Below are 17,055 nucleotides of genomic sequence, written 5' to 3' on the forward strand. Positions count from 1 at the left end.
TGCACAAGATTCTTGTGCATGCTCATGCAACAAAAGGGCTACAAAGGTAGAGATGGAAGATTCCCTCTGTAAAGGAGATCCCTCTTCATTCTTTTCATCCTTCCATGTAAAAGAATTCAAGAGCACTGCTAGTGTAATCCTTTCTCCATATGAAAAGGGTGTATTCTCCTACTTCAGTGCTCACTGCTGCATAGCAACCAATAGCAGAACCCTACATCCATCCATCCATCCATCCATCCATCCATCCATCCATCCATCCATCCATCCATAGCTTTGCTCTCTGGGATTTCCACTAAGGGAAATGCTTCTCTCTGGAGACCCTCTGCATGTCAAAATTATGGTATTTTACAGGGACAAGAGAATGTTCCAGCTAATATATTAGCTTTTTCTCCTGAACTTATGTCAGCAGCCAAGATATAAATACAGCTCAGGAAGTGACTGGTTCCCAATTAGCCAGCTTGTAAAGGCAGCCCTGCTCCATGAAGGTCATATTCCAGTTGTTCAGCAGGCACTCAGGCCCTGGGAAGCTTGTCACTTCATGTACCAGTGAGTTAAGAACACAAAAAGTGTATGCAATATTTAGGACTGATCCCGTGTCATCCCAAACTCTGTATGACATCTGCTGCAGTCATAATTCAGCTGCTTCCTCTGATAAGCATGGTTTATGTTGGCAGTGTTCTGTTGTCATTCCAGGCTCAGCACTGTTCCCTTGTTAGCTGCCTGATAGCCAGGTCACTCGGTCCCCTCTGTGCTTTTCATGTGTCAAGACACACTGACACAAACGTGACATGCGAGAGGACTCAAGAGGATGGGAAACAGAATGGAAACTTCTAGGCCTGTGGGTGTTCCTCAGTGTAGAGCCTGGGGTGGATTAAATAGTCTGGCTGAGGGAGGTCCAGAGCACATTCTTCACCCATCTCTGGGAAGAAAACTTAGCAGTGTTGGGAGATGTCTTTAAACAATCCCATTACTCTTGAATGTACATGTGAGTTTCCTATAAGAAACCATTTCCTCCCTCTCCAAGCTTCAAAATGTCTGCTCTTTTCTTGGATGCAGCTAAACCTTTCTTTTCTCTCTGGCAGAACTATGTTCTGTGCAAGATGATCACTACAGATAACACAGGACAAAAGGAAATCCACAAGTCTCCTGTTGTTCTCCTCAGAGAGGAAAACATCCTCAGGTAGGCTCCAGCACCTGCAATGGGACTGCTCCCCTCTGCTCCTTGAGTAACCTGCACCAGGCTGACCCACATTACCTGAAGCCCCTGGTACAGCCCTGAGAGTGTCTGGCTGCAGCTCTCTCACTATCAAGGCTTCTGGTGTGTATGCACAGGGCACTGAACTGTGAAGGGCTGAGGAGTATTTTCTCTTTGACTGTAGGCTGCAAAAACTCCTGATTTAATGTTTACCAGCTGGGCTGCCAAGGTTTGCAGGATTGCAGCTTACACTGAACCATTTTGCTCTTTAGAATAATCTGTATTTTTTCCTGGCCATATTAGTGTCATTTCCTTCAATTCTCTGCTTCCTTCCACTGCCAAGATCCTCAGACTTGTCTTTTAAGTGTATCATCCTTGTTGTCAAAGTTGAACAGCCATTTGCAGTTCCAGCAGCTGTTTTTACTTTTTATAAAACTGTCTAGAACAAACGTCAATGCAGTTAGAAACAGCAAACTGCTTTTAAAGCAAGATTTGTTAAATTCTCATGATTTTCAGCAATCACCTTGACTAAGTCATATCATGTTCCCAATGCTATTTTTTCCTTTGTGTACATGCCTTGAATGATACTTAGAGCTATGCAAACTTCAGTTCAAGGAAGCAAACTATGATTTAGTAATGTAACACCTTTATTTTAAGAACAAGAGATGAATGACATCTTATATACACTAAGTAAATCACCAAAACAAACCAGGATTGTAAACTCTAGCACATTTCATTTCAGAGGTTACCTGTTCAAGTGCACAGACAGTTCAGAGGTCACTCTCACTTCTATCTATGGAGAACACCACATTGCAGTACCTCTCCATGACCTATCAAGACACACTCTTGGCATATTTGATATCAGCATCGGCGAGCACAAGAAATTACCACCTCAGGAACAGAAAGACCTGCAGAAAATGCTAAAGATGGCCCAAGCTGCCTGCTCAGAGATCCTGCAGAGGTTTCTAGAGGAAAGAGAACCAACACAAGTGCTGGGTATTGTGCATACAGATGTGAGATAGTTTTTGGGGTGAAATTAGGAATCTCAGTAAAACTATATTAAAAGTATCCTTCCTGCAAGTATGGAAAGACAAATACAAATCCTTGGTATACATAAACTACTCCCGAGCAAGCCTCAGAGCTTAGCAGAGTGGAGTTAAACAGAACGGGCAGATTTTAACTCTGGCTCACAGGGTGCTTGGCGCTGAAATCAGAGGTGTGAAGCAGACACCTTGTTGCCCTCAGGGATCTAGCACAGTGACTGTCAGTCAGTAGTGTAAGTCCTCAGTAGCAGATGTTTCTGAGATGTTTCTGAGCAGCTTCTCGAGAGGTTTGTTTTTGATTGCAGAGGCAGAACGTGTGACAAATGTGAGGCACGCAGGGATTCTGTTCCACCGGTTCATGCTGCAGGATCTGCGTGAGTGTGTCCTGAAACTCGGTGCTGAGAGCTTTGATGGAATAAAGAGCTGGGCAGAACCCCCAGCTCTGGTATACGAGGTGCTTAAGGCTGTGCTGCTGCTTTTGCATCCAGACTGGAAGGGCTCAGAGGACACTGAGTGCTGGACTCACTGTAAAATGGTGAGAATTCAAATTCTTTAGAGTTTGCTTTCTATTATTCCCCCTCCAGGAAGACGCAGTGGAATTTGCCAAGGGGGAAATGGCAGTGAAATAATTAATTGCCTATAGATTTCCTATATGTTTCTCATGTATCTTTTATTCTGTAAGCTTTTCACAAACATCATAATCTTTTTGTTCTCTGCATTGCAGAAATTCGATGACAATTTGATTCAGGAGATTTATTGCTTTGATCCAACTGCTTCATCTGTGCAAGTTGAAGCAGAGCTGCTGCTGGACCTCATCACTGGTAAATATCATAAACTCATTGGGAGGTTACCAGGTACAGTTCAACAATGAAACTGTGTCAATGGCAACATTCAGCTGAATGCTTTTATGGGCCTTGCTTCAGAAATTAACTTTGATTTCACAACAGATTAAACAACAGGTAATGGGTCCTCAATATCAGCAGTGTTTTTTGGTCAATAGAAATCAACCTGTTAAATTTAGACTCAAAATGCACTGCCTTCGGGAAAGGGGAGCAGATCAGCTTTGAAACCTTCCAGAACAAGTGATCTTGTTGTAAAGCTCCCGATAAGCATGAAGAATGAGGGTTCTTTTGGCAAGCAGCATGTAAAGACATATGAAGAATGATAGTCCTTTTGGCAAGCGAGTCTGCTTCAGACCTCTGTGCCCTGCCCTGGGGACTGACCCATCTCCAAACAGGAACACACAGTGTGAGCCCTCCTCTTCATAAACACCATCTGCCAAGTGCTCAGTGTACTCACGGGCCATAGACAGGAGCTCTTTGTCAGTCTGTCTTTTACTCCTTTAATGAATGTGAGCTTTTTTGGTGCCAGAGCAGTCAAGAGGCTGTTATTATTATTTGTAATATCTCTGTAAGAGAAATTACTTGTTCTCTTTGAGATCTCTCTCTTTGTGATCTAATACCAGTCTGAGAGGCCTGTTAAAAGCCAAACGTGGACAAGAGTTATTGCTTTAGCTGGGGATATTTATCAACAGTACCCTGCCTGCTGATAAAGAGTAAACACTTGAGTCAGTGATAGTTCCTTTTCATGTGTTCTCCTCATATATATTAAACTAATTCACTGGAAAGAACAAAACAGGCCTAGAGCATCCAGTTTTCTGGCAGTTAGGGATGCTGATGTAATTAGATTAAAGAATGTAGCTTTGGAAACTGCAGATGTGCTAGGAGAGGTTGGTTTCCCAGGATGGAACCTATCCTGAGAGAGCAGTGTCAGATCAGGGGTGTGAATGCAGGTATAACTCACAGTTATGAGAATTTCTTTAAAATGAAATCAGGTAATGTCCATATAGCTGAAATATAAGTGTTGGTTTAGCACTAAAATATAGCAGTCCACCCACCACAAAAGAAGATAAATTATAGTGGAAAGTCAGCACTTGACAGGTCGCTGTCACAATATAGCTGTGGTTTTCAAAGCATCACCATTCCTGGAATTACTGGATTCAGGGTAAACTCTGCTGAGGGGATGACTTTCTGTTCTTGTGGTAACACTGCTCGTGGTTTTGACCTTTCCTGTTGTATTTCCAGCTGTTTTTTTGTTCCAGGTTTCCCTCAAGCACCAGAGTGGCAGCAGTTGTCTGTTCCAGCCCAATACCTGTACCAGTGGCTTCAAACCTGCCTGGCACTCGTGGAGATCACAAAGACCCAACACACTGAACAAAACCATCCTTAGCCCCTTTTGGAATCTACTGTGCCTCCAATTAAATCTCTTAATTTCTCATCTAACCCTTGTGATTCTGGTGTTTCACACCTTTTATTAAATTAACTGTTGATTTTTTATTTTTTATGCATAGGCACTAGTATTTGTTGTTAAAATGGCTTAAATCTGTTAGGGATTATTAGTTAAGATGATAGGGAGTCTGTTAAGGATTACCAAGAAAAAGCAATAAAAACATTAAAGGGAAGAATTTTGCCAGCATAGCTACCAAATTTTAAAGGCTTAATAAAAGTTTTATGGGTTTTTAAATTAATTCTGGTGGGAAAACAAGAAGAAGGGACATCTTTATGGGTCCCAAGTTACAAGGCTCATAAATGATACAGCATTAATTTTCAAGGTTCAGTCTCCTTAAAGGACCTTTTAGGAATAATTTTAAATAAAGCTTGTTAATCAGCATTTTGTAACGTTCTTCTGAACACGTTGCAGAAAAGCCTAACACTATTAATAAAACACAAAACGCTTTCTTATTGGGATAAAGCTTGAGATTACAGCAACTGCACTGTCTACAGTGAGATTTAATCTTTCCAATAACGTCCCTTTTGGCAGAATCACTTTTTTAATAACATTTTGGGAAATTAAACTCCTCTTTCAGTCTTTAGCGGGAAACAAGCGACAGGTCTGTGATGGGGGGTGGGGGGGAGGAACCAGCGCGGCTCCTCAGCCTCGGCCCCAGAGCGTCTCGGGGGCTTTTCCCCCTCAGGGCTTCTCCCTCCTCAGAGCCTTTCCCGCCGCTGCCCTCAGGCGCCCCCAGCTCCCTCAGGCAGCGCCCGCCATCTCCCTTCCCTGATCAGCACTTTCGCCCCTCCACAACGAACGGTTAAAAAAAATCCCCCGCCGCCTCCAGCCCCTTCCGCCGGCTCTCCGCTTCCCTCCCGGAGCGGGACCGCGGCGCGGTGCCGTGAGGGTCGCCGGGGCGGGCGGGGAAAGTGCGTGGGGAGGACTCGGCCGTGAGGAATCTGCGGCCGCGGAACGGCAGCAGCTGCGCGGGGGAGGCGGCCCGACAAGATGGCGGCGCTGGGCAAGCAGTGAGTGCCGGCAGGGCCGGGGCGGGCGGGCCCCGCTCAGCCGGGCTGGGGGCAGCGCTCGGGGGGATTCGGGGCCGGCGCTGAGGGCAGGGGCGAGCGCTGGAAAACTCTTGCCCAGGGACTCGCTTGTCCCAGGTGTCCGCCCTGAGGCCTCGCTATGTTGGTCTGACTTCAAAACTGTGTTTATTAAAAACAAGCAGAACTCGAGTAGCGGTCAGGCGCTTGAGGGTGCGGGGGTGTTGCCCGGGGGTGTTTTTCACTCTTACGCAGGAGAATTTCCTCAGTGTTCCCTCACAACTCCCACCCTCGGGCACAGCCGGGGCTGCTGCTCGGCCTCCGCGGCCGGGTCAGACGGAGCTGAGGGCGGGCTCAGGGAAGCAAACAGCGCTCACAGAAATTGTGTGGTACCCCAGAATATCGGGGTGTACCCATGTGTGGTACCCCAGAATGTTGGGGTGTACCCATGTGTGGTACAGAATGAGGGGGTGTTCCATTCGGTTCAGCCATACACCCTGTGGCGAGCTATTGATTCAGTGATGGACTCAGGGAAAGGCAGCTTTACCCAGTGTATGTTCCTGTGAATCGGGCGAGAAACCCCCGATTTAGAGGTTGCTCAGCACCCAAAGGAAGTGGTTTTAGCACAGAGATGGACTTTGTCAGCAGAAGGGTTGTTTGTGTGTGGTTAATTAATTGCAGCGTGACACAATCTGACTGTAAATCTTGTCCTTTGCCATAGCACCTGTGGTTACATTGCCAGCAAAACATGAAATTACAGCACTGCAAACATAGGCATGGAATAGTGCTTGGTATAGACTAAAACTAAATCCCTTCAGATTAAACAGTAATTTCTTACTTCTCTGAGAAAGAAAAGTAATTACTTGGAGAACTCTGGACAGGAGAGATTTGTATCCTAATAAGACAATCATTGCATCCAGAAACTTTGCATGGCAAAAAACAGCAGTAGCTCTGGGAGAAGCTGTCCAGTGTGCTCTGCTGCAAAGGCTGCTCGCATATAACTTCCATACATTATGTTGATGCTGATCTTTTACTTCTCAAATGATAAATGTCAGATTTTTGGTTTGTTGCTATGTTGTAAGTGATGCTTAAGGTATTTTTTTTTTCTCTCTAGATATGGGCTTATTATGCCCAAAAAGTTGCCCCAGAAAAATCTTGCTTCAAAGAAGCTCTCGGTGTTTGCAGATGAGTCAGATGAAGAGGTCAGTTCAACAATTTTCTTCTGAAATTTGCCCTGTATTCTGCAAATTTATTTGTGTCCAACCCTTAATGGCTGCATCAGGTTTTGGCAGTCATTAGGATATGTGTCGTCATTTTGGATTTGAGTGTGAAATATGATCTGTATTTTCTTTAGTACACATTACATGGAAGTGATGATTTTTTGTTACTTTCTGTCAACTCTTCCAGAAATTCAGCACAGGTGACAGTCTGTTTGCCAGAGTTAACTGTAGCTTGTAAAGAGATTTGTTGACTGTCACTGGTGAATGCTTGCAAATAGAAAGACCAGTAATAATCAACAGGTCTCACTCAAATACTAAGTGTGGTAGTTATATGTGTTTTATCCTTGAGCTCATTCCCCCCAAATTTGATGTAATTGATTTTATGGTGTTCATACAGGGAACAAAAGCAAAGCTATACAACCCAAAAGTTCTACAGCAAGAGAAGGTGTATGATATTGTGTGAGAGTGTTCTTTTCTACAATCTTTAATTTTTAATTTCTTTTAAAGTATTAGATTCAAAATACTGCCTGTACCTGCCCCAGCAGAGGGCACTGTGTGCTGTGTAAATCCCACCTGGATGTGCTGCTGGAAGCAGGGGAAGTGCCAGGACAGGCTGGGATATGGGCTGGGGCACTTACAGAACCCTGTGCTACAAACACATTCTTTCCTCCCTAGAGCTTCACTCCATGCTTGCTCTTTTGTGTGGTCGAGAAAAACAATGCTAATAAAGCATCAAATAATTTTGGTCGGTTTTTGACTCACCAAAATATTTACTCTTAAAATCTATTTTTATTTTAATGAACTAGCAGTTGTTAATTTTATGCCACAGAAGGCCTGAATTTAGCAATTCCCAGCCTGTGTGTACCTGGTTCCATTAGAAAATCTGGAATGTTGCTGTTGAAGGTGTCTGAGCTCATGATTTACAGGGCAGAAAAGGGCTGAGGACCTTTCTAGTGATGTCCACTCAAGCCTCAACATGAAGCTGCCTCAGTGCAGCTTACAGGACACAAATGTGTTTTAAATCCCATCTCTTCCCTCACTTAGCTGTGATCCTCAGAGGTGCATCCCTGTAAAGAGAGGCTTTCCTTTAGGTTCACCTGCTGGAGGTGCTAATGGAGCACTTCCCCTCTCAGATGGGGTTTGGTGTCTTTCTCTTCATTCAGGATCTGACCCCACATTTTCCAGATCCCAGGAATAAACTTCATTTCATCTGTTGTCATTAAATGTTGTGTGGTAGGTTTGGGAACCTCCCTAAGGGGTGTCTTGTATTTTTTCACTTCTTCATTTTTTTTCCTTAATATCTGAACATTGAAACAAAAGAATGAATGTTAGTACTTCTAGTAAAAATAATAGATGATGCTGTCTGCCAGCTTTTAGCTTAACATCTCAAGTATCCTCCCTTTCAGAAAAACTGACAGATTCACTGTCAAAGTCTGTTATAAAACCTCTTAAAAGTTGTTGTGCTCATCAGTATGGTACATACCCAGCAAAAAGTAATAATCTCATAACTGCCTTTATCAAAGAAGATTGTTTTTTTAAAAAAATCAGAATTACTTTATTAGTTCAGTAATGATTTCAGAGCTTTTCAAGATAAGGAGCAGCATCTGGGAGGGGTTTCATTTCCTGTCTGCTACTTTATCAGTCAGAACTACATCTCAAATGTCTGGAGATTATGTATTTTTAACTGAACTCTAATAAAGTTTGTGCTGGGAAATCTGCAAACCTGACTTGTCTGTGATTATATATTAGATACCAAACTTCTGCTCCATTTTTTTTAACGTTACTATGCATTTTTTACTCAGATTTTGCCTCTACTCTTGCTGAAGGAATTTGGATTTTTTTTTTCCTTGTGGTTAAGTGCATTAGTGGCTGTTAGTTGCTGGTCTTTGTGTTAATTCATAAGAAACAGAGCATCTGGGATGGGAATTTTCTGGAAATACAGTGTCGAATGGGAAAAGTTGGCTTGTCAGTCTGTGTGGTGTTCATTGTTCCTTTTTATCTTTGGAGTTTAATTGAAATTATCTCTGTGGTACAGCAAATAAAATTTCGGGTTTGTGGTTGCACCAGAATTACCCAGTGTATGTTCCTGTACTGTACCAGTCTTTCAAAACTGATTTGTTAATAAAGGATGAAAAAAATAACTGCAAATAGACCTCAGTAGGTGCTAAATTTGGGAGGGAAATTGTGGAGCCAGTGTGAACAGTTCTGTGAATGTATCAGCTGGATTTGGTGGGTTTTTAGTGACCACCTATAAGATAAATTGAATGTTTAAGCAGGCAGAAGCTGAAAATAAGCAGGAAATTCTGTCTTGCAGGCTCAGATTTTTGGTTTTGCTAATGGATATTCCTTTGCAACTTTTCAAAGGAAAATTCTGACTAAAAGGATTTGCTGAGTAATTGATGTTGGTGCTGACCAGAGTTTTTGCAACAGTTTGCATGCAAAATAAGACTGGGTAAAGGGGTTCCTAGAAAAGAGTTTTCTGAGAAGGAGAAAGTGGAAAAGAATCAAGATGATGTATGTAAAATCAAGAATAATTCAGAGAAGTGAGGTGATGTTGCCATTTCTCATAATATGAACACTGGGTTGTGTTATGGAATCACCAGGTAACTGGTTTAATATAAACAAAAGGACATTTTGTAGTTAAGGTGTGGAACCCCTTGCCACAGGATGCTGTGGCATGGCCAGAAATAGAAATGGATTGAGAAATGGATTAGTCAAATTAAGGGATGCTCTTTTTTGTCAGACAATGGTTCAGGTGCATCCTACAGTTCAGGAACTCCTTGGTGTGGTTTCTGGAAACCAGGATGGAGTGCTGAGGAAAGCTAATTCTGTGTACCTGACTTGTTTTTCATGTTCATTCTCTTGATCTTCTACTAGTAGCCATGGCTCATACTGTCTGTGAATTGAGAGGAATCTGTTGCCTGATGTGATTTTTGTTTTTAACTCCATGAAGGCTGGAGTCTCATGTGCAGGTTGTGCTTGCATTGTACAGTTCTCTGTGAGGGCAGGCCATAAGGATTCACACCTAAATCCATGTACATGAGGGTGTAAGTGGCTCATTTTAGAGTGAGAAGGAGCTAAAAAATTGAGAGAACCTTGAGAAATGTTAGCAGATTGGTGCAATTCATTGTTTGATTGTTTTAATAACTTTCAGTTGTGTACAAGCTGTCTCCCATGGTCTGGTAGCAGTGCTGGACTGGAGAGCCTCATTTCTCAGAGTTCCTTGATTTGCATGGATTCTGTGTCCTTTCACAGCATAGGGTTAAAATGTTTCCTCCTTTCAGAAAATATTGAACTATAAGCTTTGTGCTCCAGAAGAATAGCTTGACTAGAGGGAGGGAAAAAGTATGAGACAGATTGCTGAGCTTACAGGGCCTTTAATAAATGGGCAGTTGATAAGTAAAACAATACAAAAGGACAGGAAGTTCTCATCTGTCAGAGCTCAGAGCACAACAGGAAATTGTCCACCATAAACCATTGGGGAAGGTGTTTGTTTTCTGTAAACTTACTGCCAGTCTGGAGAAATGGCAGATGGGCTTCTTTACCACCATGTGTCCAATAATGAGGATTATGTATTATGTTAGTGTTTACCTAATCTTTGTAGATCAGTGCATTTATTACATGTAGACAGACAAGGAAAACATTCTAAGCAGCGTTTCAGATATTTTGGTGGAATAGAGCTTATTCTGTAAATGTAACTGCAGAATCTGTTGTGTTTTTCACTGAGCCCCTGCTTTCTGGAATAGTGCAGGGGAGATTCTTCACTGCTGAGGGACCTTTTGGTTAAACCAGTGTAAGAGTTTCCCACAGAGGAAACCTTCAGGGTGACCCTCAGGGTGTCAAACAAAGGAGCATCTTCTTTCTCAAGAACCTGGAGGAAATGGAGGTTTTCTGTGTAATGCTGATGTGTGCTCTATGCTAGTTTAAAATGGCTGTTTATGGTTCATACTGACTCATTTATGGCCTTTTCAAAAGATGCTGTGTGTTATAAAATTAACTACAGCATTGTAAATTATTTCTGAACATTAGTTCTTCAGAACTTCAGAGTTCTTCAGTGTGGAAAGCAGAGGTAAACATGAGATGAATGAAGCCAGGATTCTTGTAGGTTTTAAACTAAATAATCCATTATCTACTTCCCCCAGTCAACTAACCAACCAACCAGCCACATAAATAAATAAATGACTGTATCCAATTCTAGTCCAAATAATCAGCAACTACAAATTACAGAATCTCTTTGCCTTTTTTAAATGTGACACAAAGCATGTATTAGTCAAAGTTGCAAAACTTGGGAAGTTGCCAAAATGCAAAAGGATTTTTCCTTCCTATTTCTGCTTTTTAAGATTAAGAGATATTTAATTACATAAGCAAGGATACAAGTCCTGCCATTATAGTGAATCTGTTTAATAAACATTATCTATTATCTATTGGTTGAGAAAAGATAGATATGTAGTTTAGGTCAAAACTAATTAAAAGCAAAAAAGTAAATAAAATGCAAAGCATTTTTGTTAGACAGTATGATTAGAAAACATTTTCAATAGGGATCTGTTTCTTCTTAGGAAAGATTAGAATGGCTATTTTGTAGCATGCTTATCTTGAGAAATGAAACAGTAACACTTGAAGTACATGCTGTTTAGCTGTGTTCTTATTTCTGAAAATACACAACTAATGATACAAATGAGACTTGAAATAAACACCAAATCCTTGCAGAATTTTTTATTTAACTATGAATACAGTTTTTCTTTTTTCATGTGATTGTCAGTATCTCTGCTTGCTACTGCTACATCTCTGATGGACATGCAGGAAGAATTCAATATTTTCTGTATCACACCTGTCTGTAATTGGTTGTTTGTTAGAATGGTAGAAAGAGAACCTATGTTAATGTAATTAATTTTGTTTCTGCAATGTGTGCTTCCTACAGCCAACTGTTGGGGAAAGTCTTCAAAAAGAGGCATTGAAAAAGCAAGCAATGAAACAGGTAAGGGACTATTTTTAATTTATTTCGAATGTTCTGATGGGTGAGTTTATACTATAGATCTGTTTAAATTATAATATAGGAATCAACTATTTGAAAATAGTAAAGATTTCATTATTATTATTTTGACATATTTTCTTCTCCTCCTCCCTGTTTTTGTTTTAGACTAAACTGGAGATTCAGAAGGCTTTAGAAGAAGATGCTACAGTGTATGAATATGACAGTATTTATGATGAAATGCAGCAGAAGAAGAAAGAAAGCAGTGCCAAATTGCTAGCTGGAAACGATGACAAAAAGGTCAGTACCTAAGGATGTATCCTGTCTGTTCGACTTTGTCTGCTTGGGGTAACGTGAGTGGTTACTTTGTAAGCTTCAAAGCATTGCTGGATTATCCTGGCGAGTGATGCTTTCATTGTTACTTATTCCAGTTCATTTCAAGGCTCTTGTAAGGTTCTGGATCAAAGGAAGCCTCCCAGTCCTTAAAAGAAGGGCAAGGCTGTTACAGTTAGGAAGACAGAGGGATGAGAAATCAAAAAAACCCACAACATTTGTTTTCATTAGGAGTAAAAATCCTCCTAGTCAAAGGTGGGATGACTTTTGAATGAATACAGCAGCCTCTCTTGGTACTGGGAAACCTGCTGTGTTAGGGGTCTGAGAGGAATGGCAGTTTGTTTTGGATAGCTGTCAGTCAGAGGGAGAATATTAGAGCAGCTCCTGACAGTTTTCTTCCATTACCAACTTAATTCAACATCTCCATCAATCCCAATTTGTGTTTTCTCAGCCACCACAATTACCTCTCAGCATGGTAACTCTTTTCCCTTCTATCTCAGCCCAGATACATCCACAATATCCTCAAAGCAGCTGAGATTAGGAAGAAGGAACAAGAAAGACGAATGGAAAGAAAAATTCAGAAAGAGCGTGAAATGGAAGGAGGAGAGTTTGCACACAAAGAGGCTTTTGTGACTTCAGCCTATAAGAAGAAGCTGCAAGAAAGAGCTGAGGAGGAGGAGAGGGAAAGAAGAGAATCAGCTCTCGAGGGTGAGTTTCATAGTGAAGTAATTGTTCTGAAAAAGAAGTAGGGCCTTGTACATGATGTACAATATATTCCTCTGGTGGTCTCTGTGTGAGAGTTGATAATTAAAATCAAAGAGAACCAGATTAGCAGATCCTGAATCAGATCAACCTTGGTCTGTTACTTTCCTTTGTATGTGTTACACATGGAACAGAGGAAGCTCCTCTGTTTGGGTGTCAGTTCTGTTTGGGTTGGTGATTTATTTTTTGAGGGAGCATCAGTTTTTGCAGGAAGATTCATAAGCCTGAGGTACAGAGATATTTCCAGTCCTTACCTCAGACATTCTGGTCAGCATCAGGAGTAGGTGTGAAGCACAGGATGTAGGATCATTAGCTATATTGGGCTGGAGTGGATCTCTGAAGGTCACCTGTTCCAGCTGTCTGCTCCAAGCTTGGTCTGCTGTGAGACCAGATCAGGTTACTCTGAGCTTTTTCCATTTTGAATTTGAAAACCCCCATTTGAAAATGGAAATTGCAGTTGTGAGTTGTGTGTGACGAGTATTTGTGATACAGTAAATCCAACCTCCCTTTCTGTCTCTCAGCATACCTGGATGTGACCAAACAGAGGGATCTCAGTGGATTCTACAGACATCTTTTAAACCAGCGTGTGGGGGAAGAAGAGATGCCAAAATGCAGCTTCCGTGAAGCCAGGTAGGATGTGTTTCCAGCAGGGTTACAGGTATGAAGACCAGTACTGGCTGTTTGTGATTCTGTATTCACTGGAAGATTAGACAGAGCACTAAAACTGTGGTAAGGTAAACTGGTAATTTTACAGCTGATTACTGAATTATTTGGTAAATAACTAATGAACATCATTGGTGACACAGAAATGAAACAAGCAGGACAAGGATGCTGTCTGAAAGGTATCAAGAGGACAGTTATGATTGTAATCCTGCTTGTTATTATTCTAACCTACATTTTGTTTGGTTTACATAGTATTTAGCAATCTGTATAAGTTACACATTTTGAATCATGAGGAAGACAAGAGGTAAAATAGTGAGCATAGTAGTCAGTTATAGGAAATTAATATGCTATGAATTTCCTGTAAAGAATGTTCTCTTCACTTTGTACTTACTCCACATTTAGTTGCATAAAAACTACATTGAGTGTTGATACTGTGGTAAAAGGAAATGAGTCAAATATACAGGAAATCCAGTGGGAGTATTTTGAAATCTGAATATGTGAACATTCCAAAGCAATGTAATGAGATGAGACTGAATTATTTAGGTGTTTAACATGGTAACATTCTGCCCTGTGGATAAATGTGATGAAGGGGATATTTTTTGTATGCAGCAATTGATCATTTGAGACAATTAACTCAGGTTAAACCGTGGTTGATAGAGGCTTAAAGCATGGATGTCACTAGTTAAGTGTTTGCTATCACAAATAAAATGCAGCTTTCATCAAGAGATTGTATTGTTAGAACATAAATTAAGGAAATTTCCTTTAGTGGCACATACAATTAATTCAGAGGAAACAAATTGTCCTGTAGATGGTGTTTCCAGCAAGGCTTTCAAGTAAACTCAGGTGTATATTTTAATTTCATTCTTATTCACGGTGATACAGCAGGATACAGAGAGAAAACAGCTCCATTTTTAGATCTCAGAAGTGTCCCTAAAGTGAGCCCCACCTTTGAGTTGGATTACTAAGTAAATTACCAAACTTTTCAGTGTAGTTTTTAGTTGCTGTTGATAGGCTGTCCATGCCTTCAAGCACTCAGCAGACACAGAATGTCACTGGTGGTGTGCTGACTCATGAGAGAGCCCCACAGGCTGTTCCTGGAGCTCTGTGGTTAAATGGAAGAGTCGTGGTTTGTGTGAGGGAACATGGATTTCCTCATCAGCCAGAGGAGAATGGCAAAGCATAACCCCCTCAGCATTTTGAGTCAGCATTTTGCATGTAAGAATATTTGAGCTGTACAAAGTTACTAATTTCTGTCCAGCCACAAGTGAGATCTTCAGAAATACTGGATCAAACAAAACCACGTTCCTCTCTCTGTCCACAAAACACACAACCTGCTTCTTCTCTGGATAATTATTTGATGTGAATAGAAGACCAAACATGTAGGAAAACCTGTAACTTGCCAGCAGGCTTACACAGGAACACAAGTTAATGTTTTTTCCTTAGATGGAGGCTGCACATACTTTACCATTGTCAAACTCTTTTAGATAAATTCCTCAGCTCACATTCACAGAGTGAGACAGATATGGACACTTTGTGCTGGAATCCTGGAACTTGAGCCACAGACAGATTTGCTTTCTTAGACTTTTCAGCAGCATCTTTTGCCTAAGTCCTGACCAGGAGTCACTTTGTAGGAAAGTCCAAGATTTCAGGCTTTTTAATGCTGTTATTCTTTTCTAATGTAAAAAATGTAGGATAAAGGAAGAAAAACCTGACACTGAGGAAGAACCCAATGAAAGGAGCAAAAGCCCTTCAGAAAGACAAAGAGTGAAGCCCTCTAAGAAAGAAAATGATCCAGATGCTGATACCGACCTAGGAACTGATAGTAGTGATGATGACAAGAGACACAAGCACAGTAAAGTAAATTTGAAAAAGAAGAAAAGAAGGGAGGACTCTGTGAGCAGTGAAGAGGAGGTGAAACATCACAAAAGCCAGAGGCATTCCAGGTCACCAAGCTCATCCAGTGTGGAGGAAGAACCACGCACCAAAGCCCAAACAAGTCACCAGAGGGGAGAGAGCAGGCCAAGCAAAAGGGGAAGTGATGAACAGTACAGGGAAAAGGATTATGAGAGAAGCAGGACCCATGAAAAGGATCACCAGAGGGAAAGGGAAGAGCGGTACAGGCATGGGGATCACACTAATAGAGATCACCACAGGAGGAGGGAAGATCAAGATGATAAACAAAGGGGGAAGGAAAGAAAAGAGAGGGAGGGGCATGGCAGAGAATGGAGGAGGGCAAAGGACAGAGAGGAGAAGGGCTCAGAGAAGGAACGAGAGAAAGAAAGAACCAGAAATGATAAAGATAGATATAATGACAGAGAGAAGGAGAGAGGAGAGAAATACAGAGAAAGGGAAGATCATGCAAAGGAAAGGAGAGAGAAGTATGGCAGTGAGGAAAAGAAATACAGAGAGAGGAGAGAAGGTACTCCTACATCTTTGGAAAAAGATGGAGAGAGTGATCTGGGAAAAGGGAGAAAAGGAAAAGACAGAGAGGTGGATGAGAAGGGAAGCTCCAGCTCCGGAATGTCTGAGCAGAAACGTAAAGCTGGAGAAGAAGGGGAGAAGGATGAAAAGGAACAAGCACAGAAAGCCCCTGAGACCCTGAGCAAATTTGCCAAAAGGAGCAACGAGGAGACGGTGATGTCGGCACGGGACCGGTACCTGGCCCGGCAGATGGCCCGGGTCAGCAGCAAACCCTACATCGAGAAGGAGGAGGATTGATTGATGGCCCTGGGCTGGGCACAAACACCTGGGCTGGCAGCCAGGAGCAAAGGCCACTGCTGTGCAGATCCTTGTACAGAAAAGGTTATCCCACCTATTATTCTTGGCTTTCCTTTGAGAAGTTGTGTGTCCCTTAAGAGAACAGCTTTTGGGATGGATCAGTGGGTCTCTTGACACACACCCTTAGTCTGTGTGTGCAGGTGAAATGTTGAATGTGGCTGGCTGTCCACCCTGCCCTTCAGTAGCATGTCCTTGGTACATGAAGATTTTGGACAGACCTGGGAGTGTTAAACAGTGTAAGGTGAGAATGCATCCCCCTGATCCTTTCAGCAGCCAAAACAGTGAGCTTTGCTGAAACAAAGGTGTTCTCAGCCCTTAGGAGGGCTCACTGCCCACTGCTGCTCTCAAAAATGGGGAGCAAACCTGTAAAAGTGGGTGAAAAAGCAAGAAAACCAGCCTGAGTAATGATCTAGGAGATTTCTGTATGTAGAGTGGAGTTCTGTAAGATATATGCATATTGAGGTATGAATTTTGTATTATGTGTGGGTTTTGGTCCGGGGACCTGATGTACAGAAGCAGTTAATAAAGTGTAAGATACATATTGGATCAAATGTATGGGTCTTTTTTTGTGTGTACATTATTTTACTGCATATTTTTTGCATGGAATAAGGTAGATGAGTCTGTTTTCATGTATTACAGTTGTATCAGTTTGTTAAGTGATATTTTAGATTGGTCATATGAACCTTCTGTTCAAAGGTTGATATTCAAGAATAAAATTATCTTCCAACTAGGTAAGTAGGATGTCTGACAGTGGTCATAGCTTTTAGAATACATTTTC

At 41.7% G+C, this 17,055-nt stretch overlaps 2 protein-coding genes across 2 annotated transcripts in view; both read left to right on the forward strand.

Moving 5' to 3' along the window:
- The window catches only part of EFCAB5 (EF-hand calcium binding domain 5), a 31,945-nt gene extending 27,115 nt beyond the window's left edge, over positions 1–4,830 (forward strand). Inside the window, exons 15-19 of the mRNA XM_058817941.1 lie at positions 1,083–1,180; positions 1,938–2,191; positions 2,544–2,773; positions 2,963–3,059; positions 4,340–4,830. Of these exons, the coding sequence (XP_058673924.1) occupies positions 1,083–1,180; positions 1,938–2,191; positions 2,544–2,773; positions 2,963–3,059; positions 4,340–4,467 (807 nt within the window). The 3' untranslated portion in view covers positions 4,468–4,830. The remainder of the gene's footprint in view (positions 1–1,082; positions 1,181–1,937; positions 2,192–2,543; positions 2,774–2,962; positions 3,060–4,339) is intronic.
- Positions 4,831–5,503: 673 nt separating this feature from the next.
- On the forward strand, positions 5,504–16,839 carry NSRP1 (nuclear speckle splicing regulatory protein 1). Its single transcript, XM_058817791.1, has 7 exons — positions 5,504–5,537; positions 6,667–6,754; positions 11,691–11,747; positions 11,910–12,041; positions 12,575–12,782; positions 13,358–13,466; positions 15,191–16,839. Exons 1-7 carry the CDS (start codon positions 5,518–5,520, stop codon positions 16,215–16,217), a joined length of 1,641 nt encoding a protein of 546 aa, XP_058673774.1. The 5' UTR covers positions 5,504–5,517; the 3' UTR covers positions 16,218–16,839.
- The last annotated feature ends 216 nt before the right edge of the window (positions 16,840–17,055 follow it).

The sequence above is a fragment of the Ammospiza caudacuta genome, chromosome 20 (genome assembly GCF_027887145.1).
Source record: "Ammospiza caudacuta isolate bAmmCau1 chromosome 20, bAmmCau1.pri, whole genome shotgun sequence".
NCBI classification, from domain to species: Eukaryota; Metazoa; Chordata; class Aves; order Passeriformes; family Passerellidae; genus Ammospiza; species Ammospiza caudacuta.

Coding starts and splice junctions, on each gene's coding strand:
- NSRP1 (XM_058817791.1), top strand. CDS start 5,518: ATGGCGGCGCTGGGCAAGCA. Junction 5,538..6,666: donor ATGGCGGCGCTGGGCAAGCA/GTGAGTGCCGGC, acceptor TTTTCTCTCTAG/ATATGGGCTTATTATGCCCA. Junction 13,467..15,190: donor TGCAGCTTCCGTGAAGCCAG/GTAGGATGTGTT, acceptor TAAAAAATGTAG/GATAAAGGAAGAAAAACCTG.